This window comes from Prionailurus viverrinus, chromosome B4, assembly GCF_022837055.1.
Source record: "Prionailurus viverrinus isolate Anna chromosome B4, UM_Priviv_1.0, whole genome shotgun sequence".
Classification (NCBI taxonomy): domain Eukaryota; kingdom Metazoa; phylum Chordata; class Mammalia; order Carnivora; family Felidae; genus Prionailurus; species Prionailurus viverrinus.
In genome coordinates this window covers 114,359,696-114,386,054 of record NC_062567.1, presented here as the reverse complement: position 1 = coordinate 114,386,054, position 26,359 = coordinate 114,359,696, and the positions used below count along the sequence as shown (strand labels likewise).

Sequence of the window (26,359 nt, the reverse complement as noted above, 5' to 3'; positions counted from 1 at the left end):
TGCACAATGGCAAAATGGCCTTATTGAAAAGAACTTGCTTATTTTTTATGTGTCTCCTCATCCTACAAAGGTGTAAAAGGCAATGAAAAACAAGCTGGTAACAGCACAGAGGAGGCAGGCAACTGCTATTTATTGCCTTTTTTTCTTTAAGTTTATTTATTTATTTTGAGAGGTGAGAGCACACGAGGAGAGGGAGGGGCAGAGAGAGAAAGAGGGAGAGAGTGAATCCCAAGCAGGTTCCATGCTCCTCCCTCCAATGAGGGGCTCAATTCTATAACCCTGGGATCGTGACCTAAGCCAATATCAAGAGTCAGATGCTCAACTGATTGAGTCACCCAGCCTCCTCTCCCTTTTCTCTCTTTATGGGCCTGAGATCGCCCAGGAAGTTCCTCCACTGCAGGTAGGGCTGGAAATCTGTTCACAAGGCAGAAGGGAGCTTGTTCTGAAGCTTTTGCTTGGAAGCTGTGCAATTCCAGTCATTTGAATCTTGTTTCTTGTAGCACATCTGGGAGGCTTTCAGACTAAAACTAAAGTGGTGGTAGAATGAGGGGCTCCCAACATCTTTCACCTGGTGATATGTGAGCCAGCCATTTATTGACTCTTGAATATCACTCTCACATCAGGGCTTAAGGAAGGCACTGACTGAGAAAAGTACTGAAGCTGAGGATATTGATACAGGAGTAATATTGATAGAGATATCGAAGAGGGGATGATTAAGGAAGCTTCGAAGGACAACTGTGAAGCTCCCTTTCATGAGGGCCTTCATTGTTAGTTTAAACATTCCTTGAGAATCCACTTTGTAACATAATTATGGGAAAGTAATCTGAGGCTGAGGGGAAAGGTTTTCAGTCCAAGTCACTGGATTTTGTTGGCGAGAGCTTGGGCATCTGAGTCCGTCAGACCTGGATTTGAGCGCTGGTTCTGCCGTTTACTGGACAGATGACTTTGCACGTCATTCATTTCTTCTTCCAAAAGACAGGAATGACACCTATTTTAAAGCTGTAGTGTGTCCTGAATATTGTCCCCACTTCCCAGTAGGAGCTCACCGAGTGTTCGTTTTCTTTATTTTTCTTACATAAGTCCCATCTTTAGCTACCTTCTAATTTTTTCCTATGTCTAAAATTGAATACATTTCCCTCAGAAATAAATAAGTAGAGTAAAACTATCATCAGTCTATTCTGTGAGTGCATATCCGTGGCATATTTCATTCAAATAGCATTCCTACGTGGTTTTTTCTTATCTCATCATATGACCGTACTTACAATTTTTATTAAATAAATTATTATTCAAATATATAATCAAAGGAACAGATTTTATAAAACCTTTTAAAAAAATGAATATACTTTCAATGGATATTTTTAATGATGCCTTTGTTTCTTTTGAGTAGTGAGATAGCAAAAACAGAATTCCTCCTTAGAGAATACACAAAATATGGATTTTTTCTGCTGAAATTGTCTCCAAAACACTGGCAAATCCAGCAAGCGCTGAAAAAGGCACAGATGACAAAAAGTAGAGAAAGTATGAATGTCACTCTTCCGGTATTAACAAGTGAGTCACATATTCTTAATTTCAAAGAAGTAAATATCCCAAATTCTCAAATATTCTGCTTCAATATTTATTTGTTCTTTATTAAATAGTCAAAATTTCTATTTTAAGCAGAACCTGAACAAGGATTCCCACTCTCTCTGATATTATAAATTATTAATTTGGAAACTCAAGTTAATTTCAGATATAAAGCAATAAAAAGATATACATAGAGAAATAGAAAATATTTATTTGCAGATGATATGATAGCATACCTAGAACCCCCTCACCCTCCTATACGAAATCTGAAAAGCTATTTGATTTTATTAAAGGTTTCTGCAGAGTAAGTGGACACAAACTCAATTATACTTTACTAACCTCACATATTAACTTAGATAGACTAACTTTATTAACCAGAAAATATACAAGAAAATCAAATTCAAGAAGGCAACAATAACCTTAATTGTGTGACCTGGAGATTTGACAAAAAGAGAACTATGTCATGTTTTTATAGAGGAAGGTTGATATTGCAAAGGTGCCAATTTTTCTAAAATTAATGTATAAGTTTTGTGGAATTACAATAAAAATGTTACCAAAAACTTGCCAGGCAATTGAGTGTTGGTTGGGGAGAACTTTGCACAATGATTCTGAGGTCCATCTAGAAAGATAAATACTTCTAAAGTTAAAAGAGAATATAGGGTGTTACTAATCTTTTAAGGAATAATATCACAAAGTCTCGGAAGTTAACACAGCATTGGTACTGGTGTTAGGAAATTAGCTTGATGAACCAGAAATAGATGTATTATATAGAAGAATTAAGTAAGTGATCAAAATGGGGTTGCAAATCAAAGAGGAAAACTACCTCTTCCAGCAACATTGGGGTAACAAGGACCAGACTCACCCTCCTGCCTAAAAAAAAAAAAAAAAAACACCTGAAAAATATATGAAACAACAGGTTTCAGGTATGAGGCATCAAGGAGAGAAGCAAGGAGAGAAGATAATCCGTGAGAGAGGGGAGACAAATGAGAAGAGCCCAATGAAGGCCTCAACATACAGCCTGGGGAGCTTTTCCAGGATGCAAGGTCAGGAGGAGGAGCCCAGCAGTCCCCATGAATTGAAAAGAGAGGTACAGGTCCAGGGAGGCGGGAGTTCCCTGAGCAGAGTAATGGAGAGGAGAGAGCTACAGAGAGTTCTTGGCAGAGTCTTCAGCTGAGAGCTGATCCTGAGACTCCGGGGTAAGAGCATTTACCCCATAGAAGTCAGTAAACTACAAATCAGGGGGAAGTCTTTTCTGGAGAGCTGACTGTTAAACATTTACCAGCGCACCAGGGATGGCTTCTCTACTCAGTTCCCTGTATCTCTCCCTGTGCTGTAATGAAATTAGATCATCTGTTCAGAGTACGGAGCACAGTGATGGCACTTGGTTAAACTCAGTACACAGTGTTTAACAAGAGATAAAACAAAAAGAAAGGAAAGCCAGGAAGTATTTGCATTTAGCAGCTTAAAATTCAGTACTCCTAGATTTGTCCTTTAACTGGAGGATGCTCAGAAACCAGTGAGTCCCTCAGTCCAGAGTGAGTGGCTGACACTGGGATTACAGAGGTTATGACAAACTGATGCAGAGACCTCTCTGCAGAGAGACCTCCTCATGTCTCCTAGGTCCATTCCCATCCATTCTGCCTGTTCAGAGACCAGCGCTTGCCGTCTGCATCGTTCATTGCTTGTTGCAATACTCCCATCCTCTATTTCTGTCTCTGTACGTTTTCACCATGAGACAAACTTCATTCCCAGAAGTGTTTCCCCCCCTCTTTCTCTCTCCCTTTTATTTTCCATTTCTAGAATTAAATACAAAGAAAAATGAGGGCAGTATTGAGGACTCCAGGAAGACATCATTTTCAGACAACAATTCTATGGGAAGAGGTAAGCCAAGGTAACACTAGAGACTTGAGACTTCACTTACAAAAGTAAAACCAGAGAAGGTGTCCATCTCAAAGTAGAAATCCAGGACCTATAAGCTAACCTGGAAAACAGGACGTGGTGTCCACATCACCCGTAATCCTTGGGAGCTAGGAGTTCCATTTCTTTCTCTCTGACATTATTACAAAACTTGGAGAGGTGGATGAATGGACAAGACAGGCAGAGAAATCAGGGGCAAAGGACCTGATACAACTCATTCCCTCCACAAGTGCACATCGTTTGTAATTTTTACCTTGATTGAAAATCAGTGATTATACAAGAAATATATATGGTTAGGTAAGAAATAGAACCATAAATATTTCACTATTTATGTTCCTGATTGTGACTGTCAATTGTTGTATCATGTTTTTGACAATATGGACTCTGCAACCCCTGCACCCTGCACAACCACTGCCTTTGATTTTATTCTTAGGCTTGGAACCCACTTTCACTAGAATAAAAGAACTCCACTTTTTGTGATTATTATTCTAATAATGATAAAAAGAAGTAATGGGCATATCCATGCAGAGAAATGAATATCTTGCACCGAGTAACAAGGAATCGTTTCTAATTACTTATTTCTTTTCACCTCCACCATCACCAATGACATGGACTTCGCCTGGACATTTTGAACAGGAAAACCCCGCAGGAAGACCACCTTCACCCTAGAGAATAAGAAATCATCCTTATCAAAGTACAGTACACACTTGATTAACTCTCTTGGGAACTGTGAATGCTTTTGCAGCATATATCCCTTTTAGCCTTTCTTCAACAAATATACCATGTATCTATACCCACCCTAACAGATCCTGGAGGTAGTGGTTGCCATTTCTGGGTGCTCCTGAGTTGATGGAGTTCTCACAGGGCTTCCCTCATTCTTTCATGAGTGCCTGCCACTGCCATCTGCAGAAATTGCCTACCCTTTGCATCTTGGGTCTGGCCCTCTCAGAACCATTGCTTAATTGTTTCTTAAGCTACTCTGCCAACCCCTGTGTTTGCAGTTTTACAAGGTCATTCAAAATCGCTACAATAGGACCATAAAGCATTGTTTGTTTTGCCCCTTATTTGTTTTTTGACTCAATTATACTCATTATTTTTCTAATAAATTTCTAGCTCTCAAACTTGCCTATCCCAGGGAAGCTTTAAGAAAATATACTGCTGCCCAGGATGGGTACACTGGCCCCAAGGAAAGGATATGGGCCATGACAATCACACATGACAAAAGTCAGTGCAGATACCATACTCTGAATTCTAGGGACCCTGAAGTTGCTCCACTTCTGTGGCATTTAACAATCAATGTTTTGTTTTTAATTAAATTTTTTATTTTGAGATAGCTGTAGATTCACATAGTTTTAGGAAATACAGTTTGTACCCGTACCCGTAACCAGTTTCCCCCAATGGTAACATCTTGCAAAATTGTAGTACAATATCACAACCAGGATATTGGCATTGATACAGTCAAGATGCAATCAAATACAGAACATCACCATGAGGATTCTTCATCATGCCCCTTAGCAGTATACCCATTTCCTTCCCTCCTCCTCTCCCTAACTCCTGGCAACCACTAATCTGTTCTCTATTGCTTCGATTTCTGTCATTTCAAGAATGTTATATAAATGCAATCATACATTATGTAACCTTTTGGGATTGGATGCTTTACAGAGGATAATTCTCTGAAGGTTCATCCAGGCTGTTGGATCTATCAAAGGTTCCTTTTCATTGCTGAGTAGTATTTACAGTTAACCCTTGAACAACATGGGTTTGAACTATGAAGATTCCCTTATATGTGGAATTTTTTTCAATAAATATAGTACAGTACTGTAAATATATTTTCTCTTCCTTATAATTTTCTTAACATTTTCTTTCATCTAGCCTACTTTGTAAGAATATAGTATATAATACATATAACATACAAAATATGTATTAATTGACTGTTATTGGTAAGGATTCTGGTCAATAATAGGCTATTAGTAGTTAAGTTTTGGGGGAGTCAAAAGTTATGTGTGGATTTTTGACTGCATAGGGGGTTGGCTCCCCTAACCCCTGTGTTGTTCCAGAGCCAACTGTAGATGATATGTACACACTAAAAATTAACTATTCACTCATTGAACAACATCCAGATTGTTTCTAGAGTGGAGCTATAACATTACTATAAATATATTTGTGCAATTTTTTTGTGTGCACAGAATTTGCATTTCTCTGGAATACATGCCTAGAGTGCAACTGTTGAGTTGGATGGCAGGTGCATGCACAGTTTTTAAAGAAACTGCCAATTTGTTTCCCAGAGTGGCTATACCATTTTACATTCCCACCAGCAATGAACAAAGGATCCAGTTTCTCTCCATTCTCACCAACATTTACCATTTTGATTTTTAAAAATTTTAGCTATTCTGATTGATGTATATATCTTATTGTGCTTTTTCTTTAAAAAATCTTATTTCTGGTTCTTTTTTATTTGAGTATAGTTGACATACAATGTTACATTAGTTTCAGGTGTACAATATAGTAATTGATGCTATGCTCATCACAAGCGTAGTTACCATCTGTCATCATACAACACTATTATGATATCTTTGACTATATTCCTATGCTGTGCCTTTTATTCTCATGACTTATTCATTCCATAACTGGGAGCCTGTATCTCCCACTCCCCTTCACCCATTGTGCCTATCTCCCAACCTCCTCCTCTCTGGAAGACAAATAATTAGTTTGTTCTCTGTATTTATAGGTCTGATTCTCCTTTTTGTTTATTCATTTGCCTTTTAAATTCCACATATGAGTGAAATCACATGGTATTTGTGTTTCTCGTTTGATTTATTTCATTTACCATAATACTCTATGTCCATCCATGTTGTTGTAAATGGCATTATCTCATCCTTTTTTTTTTTTTTTGGATGCATAATCTTCCTATCTTTTGTGCTTTTTATTTGCATTTCCCTAGTAACTAATGTTGTTGAACATCTGTTCATGTACTTGATAACTTTATATCTTGTTTTGTGAAATGTCTGTTCATGTCTTTTGCCAGTTTTCTAACTGGATTGTCTGGTTTTGTTTCTTACTGTTGAAGTTGGAGAATTCTTTATATATTTCTATATTAGCCCTTTGTGGATATGTAGCTTGCAAATATTTCCCCTCAGTCTGCAGATTGTCCTTTCTCTTACCAGGGTCTTTTGTAGAACAAAAGTTTTTGATATTGATGGAAGTCCAATTTATCAATTTTTTCTAATGTGGATCATGCTTTCATGCCAGGTCTAAAACTTTTAAACTAGTCCTAGATACCAAGGATTACTTTTCATGTTTTCTCTGAAAAGTTTTTATAGTTTTAAATTTAAGTCTGTGATCAGTTTTAGGTTAATTATTTTTGAATAAGGTATGAGATTTAGATTGAGAGGTTTTTTGTTTGTTTGTTTGTTTGTTTGTTTGTTTTTTGCCTATGGATGTCCATTGCTCTAGCACCATTTGTTGAAATGGCTTCTCCACTGAATTGTTTTTTTTATCTGTGTCAAAAATCAGGCATATTTGTTCAGGTCTGTTTCCAGATTCTCTATTCTGTTCCATTGATCTATGTGGCCGTCTAACACCAATACCACATGGTCTTTATTACTATAAGCTATTAGTCTTGAAATCATTTAGACTGATTCTTCTTACTCTATTCCTTTTTCAAAATTTTGTTGACTATTCTAGTTCCTTTGGCTTTTCATGCAAGTTTTAGAACAATTTTATCTATATCTGCAAAAAAAAAAAACACTTGCTGGAATCATTAGAATTGTGTTAAAACCTTTTTATGGTTTGAATTACGTCTCCCTATATCTTTATAAAAGATATATTAAAGTCTAATCCATGGTACTATATATGAATGTTACCTTATTTAGAAATAGGATCTTTGTAGGTATAAGCAAATTGAATCCATGAGGGTAGGCCCTTAATCCAGTATGACTGGTATCCTTAAGAGACACAGATGCAGGGAGAACGCCATATGACAATAGAGGCAGAGATTGGAGTGATGCATCTACAAGCCAAAGTACACCAATGATTGCCAACCACACAAGAAGCTAAAAGAAAGGCATGGAAGAGATTCTTCCCTGAAGACTTCAGGGAGAGCATGGCCCTGATGACAGCTTGATTTTGGACTTCTAGCCTCCAGAACTGTGAAAGAATAAGTTCCTGTTGTTTTAAGCCACCTTGTTTGTGGTACTTTGTTACAGCAGCCCTAGGAAACAAATTTGAACCTGTATATCAATTTGGGGAGAACTGACATCTTTATATTAACTCTTACAATCCATGAACATAGTATGTCTCTCCATTCATTTAGATTTTCTTTGATTTTTGTTCATCAGCTTTTCATAGTTTTCAGCCCTGTGCATGTTTTGTCAGATTTAAACATAATAGTTTTCCTATCTTTTTTATTTTTGAGAAATTGTAAATGCAACTGTATTTTTAATTTTAGTGTTCTTGTGTTCATTGCTAGTATATAGAAATACAATTGATTGTTGTACTTTCATATACTCTGATTTTGAAGAGCTCACTTATTAGTTCCAGGAATTTTGGGTTTGTTCCTTTGGAGTTTTTTTATATTCCTTTGGATTTTCCATGTAGACCACCATGTCATCTGCAAATAGAGACAGTTTTATTTCTTCCTTTATGATACGTATGCCTTTTATTTCCTTTTCTTGCCTTACTGCAGTGAGTAGAACATTCTATGTGGAATAATAGTAGTGGGAGCAGACATCCTTGCCTTGTCCAGTCTTAAGAGGGTTCAGGTTTTCACCATTAAGTAAAATGTTAGCTGTAGGATTTTTATACAGATAACCTATCGACTTCAGGAAATCCTCTCTAGTCTAATTTCTCTGTGAGTTATCATAAATGAGAATTGAATTTTGTCAAATGCCTTTTCTGAATCTATCAATACACACAGTAACATGCAAACACCACATTCACTCCTCAGAAAGCTCACCACTTTCATAGTTTCTTTCATTCATTCAACCAGTACTTATTGAATGACCTGTGGACCCAACAGTAAATAAAACACAGTCTCTACCCTCAAGAAGTTTATCATCTAGTGAGAAAACAGACAAGGGATTAGTCAGCTACAATATAATAGATAATACCACTGGAAGGATAAGCTCAGAGTGCCACAGGCATGCAAAGGAAGAACTCTTAACCCAGATGACAGGTGAGGGAGTAGGAGAGCAAGGGCAGGATAAGTGAACATTCTCCAGAACAGATGGCATCCAAGCTGAGTCTGGTGAGAGGAGGAGGCATTGGGGAAGACAAGCTCTGGGAGAAGTTGGAGCCTTTTGTCACAGAGGTGGCAGGGCTTGGTTCTGTGAAAGTGAGAGGCTCAAGGGGCAGGTAAGTACTGTATCATGAGCAGGTAAGTGTGGTGCCATCCTAAGGAGCCTGGATTTGTCCCAGGGGTACTGGGGAGACACTGAGTGTTTTAAGCAAGAGTGTAACAGAGACTCAATTGGATTTACATTTTAGCAAATTGGATGTGGGAGTATTTTATCGAATAAAATGGAGGGAGACAAAACTAGAGATAAGAAGGGCCAGTTAGGAGCCTGTTGTCACAATTCAGGGGAGATATAATGAACTGCCTCAATAAGATAGTGGCCATAGGAACAAAGAAGGAAAGGCTGTGAGACACCTCAGGGAAGTGGTATTGACAGGCTTTGAAAGGCTCACATAAAAGATTGGGGGAAGTGTGAGGAAAAGAGAGTGGTCAAAAAACTCACAAATTTTGTCAAAGATAACTCTCAAATTTCTGGGGGGCAATGGGGTATATAGTGTTGTCATTCAATAATTTTGGGATCACAGTAAGGGGAGCAGGCCTGAAAAGGAAAATAAGGAGTATGAGTTTGGATTGTCTTATTTTTAGCTCCTTGTAGGGCAGCCAAGTGGACATTGATGTCCACTGGAAGTTAGACATTGAAGTCTAGAGCTCAAGAGAAAGAGATAGATATGTGGGAGCCATTAGTATATTAGCAGTAGCAGAATCTATGAGAGAGGATGAAATAACCCCAAAGAGTGGGTACAATGAGAGGGGAAGAAAGCTGAGAAACCACAGACATTTATGTCAGAAAGGAAACCAAAAAGGTGACAAGAATTTCAGAGAGGTGGGAAAAGACTAATTAGAAAATGATACCACTGGGGCACCTGAGTGGCTTAGTCAGTTAAGCATCCGACTTCCATTGGGGTACCTGAGTGGCTCAGCCAATTAAGCATCCAACTTCAGCTCAGGTCATGATCTCATGGTTTGTGAGATCCTGCGTCGGGCTCTGTGCTGACAGAGCCGTCTTGTGCTCTGTCTCTCTCAAAAAGAAATAAAACATTGAAAAAAAAGAAAAAGAAAAGAAAATGATACCACTGGATCAAGAGAAGAGTTGGGGTAGGACAATAGTTATCAAATGCTTTCTCAGGGGACATTTCCCAAATATTCGCTTACGTCAATGGCTCTTTCTCTGTTTTCCCACGGCTTAAAGGGCAGTTCCAGGTAGGTATTTTGTCCCCTCAAACTCAACACGAACAAAGAAAATATTAATCTTTTTCTTATCTTACCCTTAAACTGTTCTCCATCTTGTTAGGGCTACTTCCATCATTCCAGGCTCACAGATTACAAATGTTGGAGTCATCTTTGTCTCTTCTTTTTTGGCCCTAGTAGCTCTTTCTACTCTTGGGTCCCATGATTTCATTCTTCCATATAGCTCTAGAATCTCCTCCCTCCCCTAACCCACTTATTCACTTTCCCCTTCATCACTACCCTCTACTTGAAAGCAATATATATATATATATATATATATATAGTCAAATTGGTTTCCATACAACACCCAGTGCTCATCCCAACAGGTGCTCTCCTCAATGCCCATCACTCACTTTCCCCTCTCCCCCACCCCCCATCAACCCTTAGTTTGTTCTCAGTATTTAAGAGTCTCTTATGGTTTGCCTCCTTCCCTCTCTGTAACTTTTTTCCTCCCTTCCCCTCCCCACTGATCTTCTGTTAATTTTCTCAGGATCCACATAAGAGTGAAAACATATGGTATCTGTCTTTCTCTGCCTGACTTATTTCACTTAGCATAATACTCTCCAGTTCCATCTACATTGCTACAAATGGCCAGATTTCATTCTTTTTCATTGCCAACTAGTATTCCATTGTATATATAACCACATCTTTATCTATTTGTCAGCTGATGGCCATTTAGGCTCTTTCCATAATTTGGCTATTGTTGAAAGTGCTGCTATCAACATTGGGGTGCAAGTGCCCCTATGCATCAGTACTCTTGTATCATTTGGGTAAATTCCTAGCAGTGCTATTGCTGGGTCATAGGGTAGATCTATTTTTAACTTTTTGAGGAACCTCCACACTGTTTTCCAGAGTGGCTGCCCAATTTGCATTTCCACCAACAGTGCACGAGGGTTCCCATTTCTCCATATCCTCGCCAGCATCTATAGTCTCCTGATTTGTTCATTTTAGCCACTCTGACTGGCGTGAGATGATATCTCAGTGTGGTTTTGATTTGTATTTCCCTGATGAGGAGTGACATTGAGCATCTTTCCATGTGCCTGTTGGCCATCTGGATGTCTTCTTTAGAAAAGTGTCTATTCATGTCTTCTGCCTATTTCTTCACTGGATTATTTGTTTTTGGGGCGTGGAGTTTGGTGAGTTCTTTATAGATGTTAGATACTAGCCCTTTATCTGATATGTCATTTGCAAATATCTTTTCCCATTCCGTTGGTTGCCTTTTCATTTTGTTAATGGTTTCCTTTGCAGCGTAGAAACTTTTTTATCTTGATGAGGTCCCAATAGTTCATTTTTTGCTTTTAATTCCCTTGCCTTTGGAGATGTGTCAAGTAAGAAATTGCTGCAGCTGAGGTCAGAGAGGTTTTTTCCTGCTTTCTCCTCTAGGGTTTTGATGGTTTCCTGTCTTACATTCAGGTCCTTCATCCATTTGGAATTTATTTTTGTGACTAGTGTAAGAAAGTGGCCTAGTTTCATTCTTCTGCATGTTGCTCTCCAGTTCTACCAGCACCATTTGTTAAAGAGACTTTTTTCCATTGGATATTCTTTCCTGCTTTGTCAAAGATTTGTGGGTGCAATTCTAGAGTCTCTATTCTATTCCGTTGGTCTAAGTGTCTGTTTTGACAATATCATACTGTCTTGATGATTACAGGTTTGTAGTAGAGTCTAAAGCCTGGGATTGTGATGCCTCCTGCTTTGGTCTTCTTCTTTAATATTACTTTGGCTATTCAGGGTCTCTTGTGGTTCCATACAAATTTTAGGATTGTTTGTTCCAGCTTTGAGAAGAATGCTGGTGCAATTTTGATTGGGATTGCACTGAATGTGTAGATCGCTTTGGGTAGTATTGACATTTTAACAATATTTATTCTTCCAATCAGAAGAATAAACTTCCATTTATTTGTATCTTCTTCAATTTCCTTCATAAGCTTTCTATAGTTTTTAGCATACAGATCTTTTACATCTTTGGTTAGGTTTATTCCTAGGTATTTTATGATTCTTGGTGCAGTTGTGAATGGGATCAGTTTCTTCATTTGTCTTTCTGTTGCTTCATTATTAGTGTATGAGAATACAACCGATTTCTGTACATTAATTTTGTATTTTGTGACTTTGCTGAATTCATGTACCAGTTCTAGCAGACCTTTGGTAGAGTCTATCAGGTTTTCCATGTATAGTATCATGTCATCTGCAAAAAGTGAAAGCTTGACTCCATCTTTGCCAATTTTGATGTCTTTGATTTCCTTTTGGTGTCTGATTGCTGATGCTAGAACTTCCAACACTATGTTAAGCAACAGCAGTGAGAGTGGACATCCCTGTCGTGTTCCTGATCTCAGGGGGAAAGCTCTCAGTTTTTCCCCATTGAGTATGATATTAGCTGTGGGCTTTTCATAAATGGCTTTTATGATGTTTAAGTATGTTCCTTCTATCCCAACTTTCTTGAGGGTTTTTACTAAGAAAGAATGCTGAATTTTGTCAAATGTTTTTTCTGCATCAGTTGACAAAATCATATGGTTCTTATCTTTTCTTTTATTAATGTGATATACCACATTAATTGATTTGTGAATATTAAACCAGCCCTGCAGCCCAGGAATGAATCCTGCTTGATCATGGTGAATAATTCTTTTTATATGTGGTTGAATTCGATTTCCTAGTATCCTGTTGAGAATTTTTGCATCCATATTTATCAGGGATATTGGCCTGTAGTTCTGGTTTTTTGGGGTTTGTTTGTTTGGTTGGTTGGGTTTGTTTTGTTTTGTTTTTGTTTTTGTTTTTTTGCTGGGTCTCTGTCTGCTTTGGGAATCAAAGTAATGCTGGCTTCATAGAATGAGTCTGGAAGTTTTCCTTCCCTTTCTATTTTTTGGAACAGCTTGAGACGGATAGGTATTATCTCTGCTTTAAATGTCTGGTAGAATTCCCCAGGGAAGCCATCTGGTCCTGGACTCTTATTTGTTGGGAGATTTTTGATAACTGATTCAATTTCTTCACTGGTTATTGGTCAGTTCAAATTTTCTTTTCTTCTTGTTTGAGTTTTGGAAGTGTGTGGGTGCTTAGGAATTTGTCCATTTCTTCCAGGTTGTCCAGTTTGTTGGCATATAATTTTTTATAGTATTCCTTGATAATTGCTTGTATTTCTAAGGTATTGGTTGTAATAATTCCATTTTCATTCATGATTTTATCTATTTGGGTCCTCTCCCTTTTCTTTTTGAGAAGCCTGGCTAGAGGTTTATCAATTTTGTTTATTTTTTCAAAAAACCAACTCTTGGTTTCATTGATCTGCTCTACTGTTTTTTAGATTCTATATTGTTTATTTCTGCTCTGATCTTATTTGTCTCCTTCTCCTGGGCTTGGGGTGTCTTTGCTGTTCTGCTTCTAGTTCTGTTAGGTGTGCTGTTAGATTTTGTATTTGGGATTTTTCTTGTTTCTTGAGATAGGCCTGGATTGCAATGTATTTTCCTCTCAGGACTGCCTTCACTGCATCCCAAAGCATTTGGATTGTTGTATTTTCATTTTCATTTGTTTCCATATTTTTAAAAAATTTTTTCTCTAATTTCCTGGTTGACTCATTCATTCTTTAGTAGGATGTTCTTTAACCTTCATGGTTTTGGAGGTTTTCCAGATTTTTCCTGTGGTTGCAAGTTTCATAGCATTGTGATCTGAAAGGATGCATGGTATGATCTCAATTCTTTTATACTTATGAAGGGCTGTTTTGTGACCCAGTATGTGATCTATCTTGGAGAATGTTCCATGTGCACTCGAGAAGAAAGTATATTCCATTGCTTTGGGATGCAGAGTTCCAAATATATCTGTCAAGTCCATCTGATCCAATGTATCATTCAGGGCCCTTGTTTCATTATTGATTCTCTGTCTAGATGATCTGTCCATTGTTGTAAGTGGAGATTTAAAGTCTCCTGCAATTACCACATTCTTATCAATAAGGTTGTTTATGTTTGTGATTAATTGTTTTATATATTTGGGGGCTCCTGTATTTGGTGCATAGACATTTATAATTGTTAGCTCTTCCTGATGGATAGACCCTGTAACTATTATATAATGCCCTTGTTCATCTCTTGTTACAGCCTTTAACTTAAAGTCTAGTTTGTCTGATATAAGTATGGCTACTCCAGCTTTCTTTTGACTTCCAGTAGCATGATAGATAGTTCTCCGTCCCCTCACGTTCACTCTGAAGGTGTCTTCAGGTCTAAAATGTGCCTCTTGTAGACAGCAAATAGATGGGTCTTGTTTTTTTTATCCATTCTGATACCCTATGTCTTTTGGTTAGAGCATTTACTCCATTTACATTCAGTGTTGTTATTGAAATATATGGGTTTAGAGTCATTGTGATATCTGTAGGTTTCATGCTTGTAGTGGTGTCTCTGGTACTTTGTGGTCCTTGCAACATTTCACTCACAGAGTCCCCCTTAGGATCTCTTGTAGGGCTGGTTTAGTGATAATGAATTCCTTCAGTTTTTGTTTGTTTGGGAAAACCTTTGTCTCTCCTTCTATTCTGAATGACAGACTTGCTGGGTAAAGGATTCTTGGCTGCATATTTTTTCCATTCATCACATTGAAGATTTCCTGCCATTCCTTTCTGGCCTGCCAAGTTTCAGTAGATAGGTCTGCTACTACCCTTATGTGTCTACCTTTGTATGTTAAGGCCCGTTTATCCCTAGCTGCTTTCAGAATTCTCTCTTTATCCCTGCATTTTGCCAGTTTCACTATGATATGTCATGCAAAAGATTGATTCAAGTTATGTCTGAAGGGAGTTCTCTGTGCCTCTTGGATTTCAATGCCTGTTTCCTTTCCCAGATTGGGGAAGTTCTCAGCTATGATTTGGCCAAGTACACTTTCATCCCCTTTCTCTCTCTTCTTCTTCTTCTGGAATTCCTATGATACAGATGTTGTTCCACTTGATTGTATCACTTAGTTCTCTAATTCTCCCCTCATACTCCTGGATTTCTTTTATCTCTCTTTATCTCACCTTCTTCTTTTTCCATAATTTTATCTTCTTATTCACCTATTCTCCCCTCTGCCTCTTCAATCCATACTGCAGCTGCCTCCATTTTATTTTGCACCTCATTGATAGAATTTTTTAATTCATCATGACTATTTTTTAGTCCCTTGATCTTTGTAGCAGCAGATTCTCTGCTCTCCTCTATGCTTTTTTCAAGCCCAGCTATTAATTTATGACTATTATTCTAAATTCTTGTCTGTTATATTGCTTAAATCGATTTTGATCAATTCATTAGCTACTTCCTGGAATTTCTTTTGAGGAGAATTCTTCCGTTTCATCATTTTAGCTAGTTTGGTTTTTTTTTTGGTCCCTTATGTGTTTTAAAAGCTTGTTGTGTGCTCTGCACCTGTGACCACTGCTATATTAAAGGAGGGTCATACACTGTCCAGGGCCTGGCCTTTCAGGAGGTGGTTTTTTTTTTGGAGATTGTTACTTGCTCTCTGTTGTTGTGACTTTAGTTATTTTATTACCCTACTCGTAGTGATATTTTGGACCCTCCACCAGGTGTGCTTTGATTTGTTCCTTGGAGTTGCCCTGTAAAGGAAAACAGAAAGACAAACAGGAGACAAAAACACGCAAACACATAAACAAATAACACAAACAAATAAACAAAAACAAAAAACTAAAGACTAAAAACAAAAACCCAAAAACACTGACTACAAGTAAAGAAGAGGGTGGAGGTGGTGCTGATGGAAGAGCACATACAAAGAGAGAAATGACTGGGGTGGGGAGGGGGAAGAAAACATAAACATTGATTAGGCAGAGAGACTGAAAGGCTTAATCCAGAGAGGGAGAAAGGAAAATAAAGAAGGAGGCAGGGAAAATGACATGAAGATAAAGTTACCCAGACAGAGAAACTATATGGCTTGATTATTTCAGAGAGAGAAAGGAGTGTAAAAAAGGAGATGTAGAACATGTATCAAGACAATGGATTAAATATGTCTATTTAGACAGAACAATAACTAGAGTATCCAGCCTAGGGGAGGGAAGAGATAAGGAGGAGAAATGGGGGAGGGGGAAGAATATATCTATATATCCAGAGTTGACCTAGAGTTAATCCAGGCAATGCTGCATCGCTTGTAGGTAGTAGCTGTCTGCAGGGTCTGTGTCACTCCAGTGGAAAGGCAGTTACCCAGTGCAAGGGGCCTGGTTTGGCGTAGTCCGAACCCATCTCTATCATGGGCCCCAGGAGTGATCCCTGAGGCCCAGCCCTGGTTGGGGGGGTTGCGGAATGGTGATCCCCCAGTCTCTTCTCCACGGAGCCGGACCTGGTGGACTCCATTTGAGTCATACTCACTGCTGCAAGCACAGATGAGGTGGTCCTTCTTGCTTGGCCAACTCCCCTGACCCTGTGCTTGGCTAGGATTCAAAGTCCATGCACTCTGGCACTGGGGAAGTGCCACTCAGTGTGACAATATGTGGTCCCAGCTGGCTTTGTCTGTGCCACTGCACTTCAGGGAGGACCGCCTTCTCTTACCGAGAACTGAGTCGCTGCCCTCACTTCAACTGAGTTGCCACCCTTACTTCGAACTCCTGGGGTGGTGGACACAGGCAGGCTTTGTCTTTTCCCACAGCACTACAGGGAATCAGCAGCGTTATCCTCCTGCAGACTGCACCCTCAGCCCAGCCACTGCGCCTGGGAGTGGCAGATGCAGGCAGGTTCAGTGCTATCGCACAGCCTTACAGGGAGGGAACCACTTTTTCCAATTGTGGACTGAGTCCCTGACATACCACCACACCCAGGCCTGGCTCCCCTCCTCCCCAGGTGTGTGAACAGGGAGCCAGCTCCAGTCCGAAGAAAGCCCCACAGTTAGAGATTGGATCCCTCTCAGTCTCAGTCCCAGGTCTTTCTCCTGTCCAGACATGGTCAGACACTTCCCCTAGCCACTCTTTCTCTTCCCTTTGTCTCTCTGTAGAAAGGGGTCCCTCCCCTCTGTGCCCACGTGGCCGTTTTTTATCTTCCCCAGTTTGCAGTTACCCACCTATCTTTTTTCCAGCTTTCCCATTTTCTTCCTAGTAGATTCAGTCTCTTTTCCTCTCAGACTCTGGTGTTCAAAGTCCTTTGGCTTCTGCACTTCTTTGAGAGTCGTGGGAAGTATGGATCCCCCTACTTCTCCACCATCTTGGTCCCTGGGGAAGCCTAAAGTATTTTTTGTAAAAGTTTTAATTACATAGATCACACCAATAGCCAGCTTTCTCTCCCTAGCCCATGCCTCTTTAATTTTCCAATCATTTTCAATTTATTCTTCTTAAAGGACTTTTCCAGAGCCACTTTGCAAACCACATAATTATTCTTTAAGAATGTACCTCAAGGTGCCTGGGTGGCTCAGTAGGTTAAGTGTCCGACTCAGGTCATGATCTCGCAGTCTGTGAGTTGGAGCCCCGCTTTGACAGCTCAGAGCCTGGAACCTGCTTCAGATTCTGTGTCTCCCTCTCTCTTTGCCCCTTCCCCATTCTCTCTCTCTTTCTCTCTCAAAAATAAATAAATATTAAAAGAAAAAAAGAATATACCTCATCTCCCATCCCACCAACCAACATTTCCTCAGCCTGATCAGAAAATATTTTCAAAAAATCAGCTCTTCAGAAGACAAATATTGTATTACTCTAGGAATGAGCTTTATTTTGAGCATTGGAGCACATGTTTAGTTTTTCAAGACTGCATTAGAAGTGACAAAACACATGCAGCAATGTACATTGTCATGTGTTTCTTTATAAAATTTTTTTGTAGATGCACCTCAAATAATTGGTACCATATGGTTTGGCCCTTCCTTGTGGTCTCACTTGTTTGCATATGTCAGCCTTGTCTGGGACTAAATCGGATTTTCTTTTGCATACCTGTGAAATCCATTGATTCCTGCAAACAGCAGTTTCCTAAAAGGCTAAAAAGGCTATTGAAAAAGAACTATATTATAGTTAGGTTACAAAGACAATTTAGAAATAAAAGCAAATCTGTTCTGAAAATGGCTCAGAAACCAGGCATTTTCTTTCTTTTACAGTCTCACTGAAAGTATCAGTTCAGAAGATAGTTTGGAATTCTTTTTAGATGATGATATGGACTATGATCTGGTAATCAGATTATCTTTCTTGATTTGAATATTGCGTTTGGTTAAAAGTATAAGTGCTCATTTTTTTTAAGAATTAAATTTCTTACTCCAAATATTCCACAAATTTCCAGAAGAAATTATGATTTTGATACTGTTTCCCAGTTGCCTATATAGTTCATCTTTGTCATCATTTTATGAAAAATAAATGTTTATAAGAAGGTAATAATTTAGGATACATACATATATACATATATATATATATATATTATCTACAATCATCCTGTAAAAATGCCACTTTTTGATTGCTTATCATTTTATTGGAGTTTGAGATATACTGGGTATCTATACTGTAAGATAAATCAACCTTCAACAAAACAGCCCTTTAATGTTATAAGGCTAACTTTGAGCTAACTCCATCCTAAAAGTTTTGTATTTTGTCTCTTTGTAACAGAGCCTAATGTCCTCCGGGTTCATCCATGTGGTAGCATGTGCCAAGATTTCCTTCTTTTTTAAGGCTGAATAATATACCATTGCATGGATATACCACATTTGCTTTATCCATTCATCCATCAATGGACTTTTAGGTTGCTTCCACCTCTTGGCTATAGTAAATATGATGAACATGGTGTGCAAATACCCAAGTCGTCTTTTTAAAAACTAAATTTACTTAAAGTAATACGTATTTATTAAGTTTTGGGAAAACATAAAATAAAACAGGGGGAGAAAATGACCTGCACTTGGCCTCCTTTTTCTTTTTTCTATTCCTTCTCTCCTGCCTTTCCCTAGACCCATCTTTCCCTTTTTCCTGCCTTTGTCTCCTCTTCTGCTCCATCCCTCCTTTCTCTTTTCCTCACCTTCCTTTTTCCCTTCTCTAATACCTTTCATCTCCCCTAATACCCCAAATGTCCTCTTTTTGAAGGCCACCTCTCAAATGGAAATAGGCCTCTTTGCCATTCTCTGCCCATGCCTCTCTTATAATCAGAATGGTATTCTCCCCACCACCATCACCACTGTATTTTTCTAGATGAGTCATATGTGCATAAGTAGCATATTTTTAAGTAAATCATATTCATTACTGGTTGATTAGGAGCCAGAACTTTATTTCAAAGAACCAGAAGAGTTACTTCAAGTCCTCACAGAGCTGGAAGAGCAGAATCTAACTTTGGTACAATATTCCCAAGATATAGATGAAAGTCTTGAAGATATAAATAAAAGAGAAAAACTTATACAGGATAAAATGTAAGTTATTAAAAACAAGCAGATTTATTCTATTAATCAATTCTGTCTCTAACCAGAGACAGAATCCAACTTATTCCTGTGTGAGCCTTCTTCACGGTCTCTCTGGATTTAGTGTGGGATTTTTTATTAATAATAATTTACATTGCAGGGTGTAAAATGTAGAAGTTATAATTACATAGAGTAGACTTGCTTTAGTTTAATTTTAGTCCCTACATCCTTTCACTTGTCAAAATATTTTCTTAGCTAGCAATAATAAAAGGCAGTTTGGAAGATTAAAAAGAATTATAATATCACCTGCCTTAATTTTTATTTTTATACTGAAGCAGAGTTGACACACATTACATTGCTTTCAGGTGTACAACATAGTCATTCCACAATCCATTAAGTTTTCATTCATTAACTGCCCTGGTGCGGTTTTCACTCTGCCACCTGCCTAATCAAATCAGGCTTTAGATGATAATGCTAATAAATGCATTTCCCTTGGCTGTGACTCTCACAAAGTTATGTGACTTAAATATTATACCATTTTATAACATACATACAGATATATCAGGGCTCTCATAAAAAGGATTTCTGTCAGGGGAAGGGGGCTGGATTTGATACCTCACAAAATTCCTTCTCTAAAATTTTATATAATTTTGGAAAATAACTTCAAATAGCAGAGAATAAATCTGTTTATCCACCCATTATAAAGATGTGTAAAGCCTTTTCCAGAACAGTTTTCTGGGCCAGTTGATGGCAATCTTTTCAAACAGTAGGTCTGAATTTGGACACTGAATTTTGGAGCAAATTAACTTATTCAAAAGTTAAGCCCCTACAAATCATGATCTCACAGCTACCCTTTACTGCTAGTATATCCGTTTAATCCTGGCCTCCTCTCTCCCAATCCTCATAGCATATGGCACCTGCATGCTGACAATATGAGTTTGGGGAAGGAAGTGGGTGTGATTGGGCAGGAAAAGGGGATCTAGGTCAGAATCTATCTCTAGATTACACCACAACTTGGTTGGGTTCCTGACATGTCAACTCTGCTATTTGGAGGTCTCAGGGGAATCAAAGGAAGAAAATTCTTCCTGATGGAAGTTAAAAGCAATTATCTGTGCATTCATTTTTCTCATTTTACCTGAAAAGTTGCATGTACTTTGACATCTTAAAATACAAACTTGTATTTTACTAGACATAGGATGCCAACATATGATCTGGAAAGTGTGTTGAAGCTCTGGAATGATGGTGTATTTCTAAACCACAAATTACAGACATGGGTCTCTTTCTTCTTTTTCAATAGAAATAGCAACATAGCATTTCTTTTGGAGCACAAGGAAATGCTCAAGGCTAACTGTGTGAGAGAAGAGGAAAAAGCTGCAGACCTGGAATTAAGGTCCAGGCTATTTAGTTTTGGAGAATTTAAATCAGATGCTCAGGTAATCATTCTTTGCCAGTGGTTATTTTATTTTGGCTCATGTTAATAATAATTTGCATTCCCTGTCCACTAAGCATTGGAATGGGGAGTTAAAGCACACCACAAGTCCTGGGTTGATGACAGAGGTAGAAAACCAGTTTAGAGTTATCTTGTCCATATGTAATAGTCAATTTACATAGTAGATAGAAAGCATTCAAACTGGCATTGGGATTCTCTTAAAATGTGCTCTAATTATTACAAAGTATGATGTTGAAATTGTTCTGCCCATAAATATATTTTAGTCAAGAGTGTATACACATGAAGTAGTTAATTGTCTATGATCATTTTGTTAGTAATTTGAAGAGCAAATAACTAACACATGAAGCACTGCAACATCAGTCCAGCACTGAGCTTTTAACAGATGTCAGCCTCTCTTGCTGACATAGATCCATTATTGGATCTATTTATGTATGAGTCTCTCCCAGCTGGATGCAAACCCCTCCAGGGCAGGGACTGTATTACCCTTCCTAGTTAGATATGTTAAGTGTCCCTACTGTTAAGTAGGTGCTCAATAAATGTTTGTTGAATGAATGATTAGTTTCTAGACCCACAACAAACTTCAGCTAACAATGATTTCCATGTAAAAAATCTCAAATGAAATAAAAATTCAAATCTCATATGTGAAGCTAATACTACATTTATGGTTATGAACTTGATTTTCAAAGAGGTAGATTTGGGGTAACTCAATCAGATGATTGTCCTCTCTAACCATAAGATGGGCAGGGTTACAAAAGCAAAAGTTGCTTATGGCTTGTTTACACACACACATTTCCTAGGGTGGTATATAGTACCCTGAGTTAGGAGGGGGTGGGGTCATGCACTGCTAAAGCAGGAAGTGTGATGACAGTCACCTTGCAGTTCTTCAAAGCTGGCTTTTTTTTTTTTTAATCTTGTGTGTGTGTGTGTGTGTGTGTGTTAAAATGTACGTAACATAGAATTTATCACTTAACCATTTTAAGTGTACAATTCAGTGACGTTAAGTATATTGGCAATACTGTGTAACCATCACTATAGAATTTTTCATCATCCCAAATAGAAACTCTCTACCCATTAGACAATTATTCTTCATACCTCCATCTTATCAGCCTCTAGTTAACTTTTATTCTAGAATCTCTATAAATTTGCCTGTTTTTAGGTACGTCATATAAATGGAATCATACAATAGCTGTCCTTTTGTGTCTGGTTTATTTCACTTAGCATAATGCTTTCAAGATTCATCCATGCTATAGCATGTGTCAGAACTTAGTTCCTCTTATGGCTGAATAGTATTCTATTGTATTCATATTCCACATTTTGTTTATCCATTCATCCATTGATGAACATTTGGGTTGCTTCCACTCTTCAATTGTTTTAAATAATTCTGAAATTGACTGACATAAAAAAAATGTCAGATAAATATCAGTGATATTTCACCCTTCCCTTACCAAACCCCTTTCATCCATGTTTAGGATGGCTGTGAAAAACAGTAACATTTTCAATACTCTTAAATTTTGAGGCAACCAGATCCCTAAACAGAGAAGGTAGGATTGATCTGAAAATTACTTCTTAAAAGATTATCTATAAATTTTGGTCACAAATATAATTGTGGCATTCGTGTATTGCACACTCTGAGAAAATGGGGCCAGTAATTCATAGTGTCTCCTAGAGATGGGAAGTGCTAGGGTGGAAAAGGGGGAACAGAGCAGGAAAATTGATAGGGAAAAAGTATCCTTAGAATCACTCCCATTCTTTCAGATCTCAAAATGTGCAAAACATAATCCTTTATGAGTAAACATAGTTGTATATAATTTTGATATTCATAAATCATCATAGTTACTTTGGAACTGTAACTATAAAATCAAGATTTTATTCTTTTAAAATGTCCACACTCCTATTTAATCCCTAACAACATTTTTTATGGATTCAGTATTTACTTTTAAAATAAAATTTTAAATTTAAGTATAAAGTTATATTGAAAAGTGCTCAAATTATAAGCTAATTATAAATTCTCTCTTAAGAAATCTCCTCAAAGTGAACATACCCATGTAACCAACCCCTAGATTAGGGAATAGACTGTCATAAGCACCCCTAAAATCCTCATGCCCCCTTCCAGTCTCTACCATCCCTCAAAGGTGACCACTATCCTGACTTCTCTTACCATCAATTAGCTTCCATGTTTTGAACTTGATATCGATGAGTCAGGTAATATATTTGGCTTACCTGGCTTCTTTCTCTCAAAATTACGTTTGTGAGATTCATCCACATTGTTTTGTGTAGCAGTTACTTGTTCATTTTCATTGAACATGAAATGGAATATAAGCTATTGTGCATTTTTCAGAATGTATTCATCTCTGGTTTTATTCTTTCAAACAGGGAGCTGATCCAGTTCAATTGAGACTTGTGTACAGTCAGCACACAGCAGAATGTGACAGGGCTTAGAATTACAGAATCCTTTGACATCAAGACATCTTCCTGCTCCTCTATCCAATTTTGATGTAATTATTACTCCTAAGCATCGCTCTAGTCAGATCATTTCCCTTTCCCTTTTGGAAGGCATACAAAGTCCTTATCCCAGTTTTGGTCTTCCACAATCCTGGCCAACTCCACCTTCGGGGAGCAGCTGGAACTCCTCCCATCCCTTGCAGACTCTCAGGTAGCCCCTATTCCGGGGGACTCTGGGCTGGGCCTGCCATCTAGTGGCAGCTCCAGGAATTGGACACTTCACTTCTGTCATCAGGAGGCCTATAGCTTGAGCTTCCCACTTCCTTTGCCTCTCAGCACTGTTGGGCCAGGCCCTCAATCTCTTCTCATACGTGAGTCTTTATTTTTTAACCCCATTACCCAATCCTATTTCTTATGCTGTTCTTACCTTGTCAGGAAAATCTCTCTCCTTGTCTTTTCCTCTCCTGTTTCACAGGGGGAACTTAAAAAAAAAAGACATTCTGAAAAACAGAAGACATCCTGAAAGTCCATCCACCTCTGAAACTCTAAGTGTTCAAAAGGTCTCTTTCAGAAATTTTCATCAACTACTAGCCATTCTCATATTAAAGTTGCTTTTTCTCAGCATCAGTGTTCAAAATATTTAAAAAAAAATTTTTTTAATGTACTCCCCTTGCAGCAAAATTGTTTTTACATACCTAATATACACTTCTCCTTGGTGGATGGGTATACTTTTATTTTTCCTTTCATAGTTTTTCTATTTCTAAAGTTTTCTAGAAGTGTTAATATAAATAGGAAATTAATGTTATTTAGAAAGGGAGAGAAAAAAGGAGCTTTATGGCAAATAGGCCTTTTGCTTTTTCTTTTACTTTTTCCTTTAATATTACTTTATGCTTCTCCAATTTTCTAAAAGGAGAATTTTTTTTAAATTTTAAACTTTAGTTCCAGTATAGTTCCAGTATAGTATAACATACAGTTATATTAGTTTCAGGTGTAAAAAGGAACATGTTTGTAATATAAACAGGAAATACAGTAAGTGTTACTTTAGAGAGAAAAAAAGGGGTGATTAGTGGTAAATGGGACCATCAGAAAGGTGGTTACACCAGGAGGTGGGAGGGACAAGCTGTTGGAAGTAAACCATTAGTAACAGATCTTGACTTGCAATGAAGTGTTGGTAGCTCTGTAAGGAGTCTGATTCCAGGAGGGGTGTCCCATGGCTTGGAACCACGTCTTGAGTGTTATTTGTCCTTGGCTTTATGATGATTCTCATCTTATCATGGGGGCAGGATGCTACCTGGAGAATGATTTACTTTGCCCAGCAGTTTATTGAGGTCCTCTTAACTGCAAATGACGGGTACACGGTGGAGAAAGAATGAGAATTTTATGGTCTTGAAACACATTACCTACAAGCTCGAGCATCTCTACCAACAGTTAAAACAGTGCAGTGGCCAGGTACAGGGATCAGCAAGGTTTGGCCTAAGCCTCTGCTTGGATCAGAATACTGCAATGGCTTCCAATGGAATTAATGAAAATTAAATTCAGTAGGCTTTGCAGGCCAACCTGGGAATCTGTTTGCTGGTAACTTTTTTTTTCCCTCAGAGAGAATGCACTCATTTATTCAGCAAACATTTATTAAGTGCATAGTTATATGCAAAGTGCTGCTTTAGATATACGTGTAAATATACAAAATAATTCCAGGTGTTTACAGTCTAGAAGGGAAGATAAGGCATGTATACAGATAGCTTGCATACAGGATGATTACAGTTTCATTAAGAGTAATAAGTGCAAAAAAAGGAAGCTCACGTGCTGCGTTGCAAGGAAATGCATTGGAGTGGCCAAAAAAGGATTTAAAATGTATACATATGGGGCCTCTACTTGAATGCTTAAGGAATCAGGTACACAAAAACACTCAAGCAAAAAGGTATTGTCATATTAAAATTGCTTTTTATACCTAGACTGAAATATTTTTAAAATAATCCAAGGTGTTACTATAGTAATAATGTGACTATAAAGTATGATATAATCACTGTTACATCGTCTCACTGTTCTATTAGTTTTTCTTTTAAAAAGAAATGTTTAGTAGCATATAAGAGCTACTATATTTCATTGCAATGTAGTAAAATGGAATTCTACATTTATTGAATGAACAAGGAAATAGTGATGAGATCTTATGTTTTCTGCTCTCCTTTTCAATCTCAGGAAAAACTGATAGAATCTCTTAGTAAAAAAATTAATCAAGTATACAAGGTCTGCATTGGAGATGCTGATGTTGGCAGTCTCAACCCAGTTCAAAAGCTGGTAAAAGTAGAGTCTCGCCTGGTGGACTTGAGTGATCTCATTGAATCCATTCCCAAAGAAAATGTGGAGACAATTGAGAGGATAAAACAGAAAGAACGGCGGCAAAAGTATAGTCAAAGTCTTATGATATGAGGGTAGTGAATGACTTAATGAGTTGAGAAACTTTTTGCTGGGATTCCACAAACACTGAACAAGCCCCTATGACATGGCAAGGATCGCGATAGAAATGCAGTAGACTCAATGAGTACGAGTATGTCCTTCTCATACAGCTATTATTTAATGTGGGAGACACGGTCATCAAATATTCTTATGAAATACTGTGTCACTAGCAATGGTAATGAGCACTGGTTCACCTGGGCAACTGATCCAGTTTGGGATGGGTGAAGGGTCATTTTACCCTGAAAATATGGATTTTCAGAATGAATATTCACTGCTTATACAAAAAATTTTGAACAGCTATCTTGTGGAAGGGGAATTGCACTTGTCATGGAGGGCCCAAAGCATAGAATTAGAGCCTTTCACTGGAAGGAGACTACATATGAAGGAATTGTTCGAAAGAGCCATGCAATGAGGGCATAACTCTTCCTCAGTGCATAACTGCCAACACTTCACACACACAGCATTTACATATTAACTCATTCGGGTCCTCAAGACAACTACATGAGGATTATCATCCCTCAAACAGCACCCCCTCCCACCCTCACAGCCTTGCCTACCTGGGGGCCTTTCCAGGAGAATGCACTGATTTACAAATTTCCATACCGAGTTAAATAAGGATCTTAATTTTTTAAGTTGATTTTGAGAGAAAGTGCAAGCAGGGGAGGGGCAGAGAGAGAGGACAGAGTGGGAATTCCAAGCAGGCTCTGCAATGCCAGTACAGAGCCCAATTCTAGGCT

General features: G+C 38.1%; 1 protein-coding gene across 1 annotated transcript in view; it reads left to right on the top strand.

The window, feature by feature from the left end:
* The window catches only part of CCDC38 (coiled-coil domain containing 38), a 55,687-nt gene that overhangs the window by 23,705 nt on the left and 5,623 nt on the right, over nt 1–26,359 (top strand). The window contains exons 8-14 of the mRNA XM_047868377.1: nt 1,388–1,548; nt 3,364–3,444; nt 4,117–4,174; nt 18,002–18,071; nt 19,137–19,288; nt 20,574–20,709; nt 25,365–25,570. Coding sequence (XP_047724333.1) covers nt 1,388–1,548; nt 3,364–3,444; nt 4,117–4,174; nt 18,002–18,071; nt 19,137–19,288; nt 20,574–20,709; nt 25,365–25,570 — 864 coding nt within the window. The remainder of the gene's footprint in view (nt 1–1,387; nt 1,549–3,363; nt 3,445–4,116; nt 4,175–18,001; nt 18,072–19,136; nt 19,289–20,573; nt 20,710–25,364; nt 25,571–26,359) is intronic.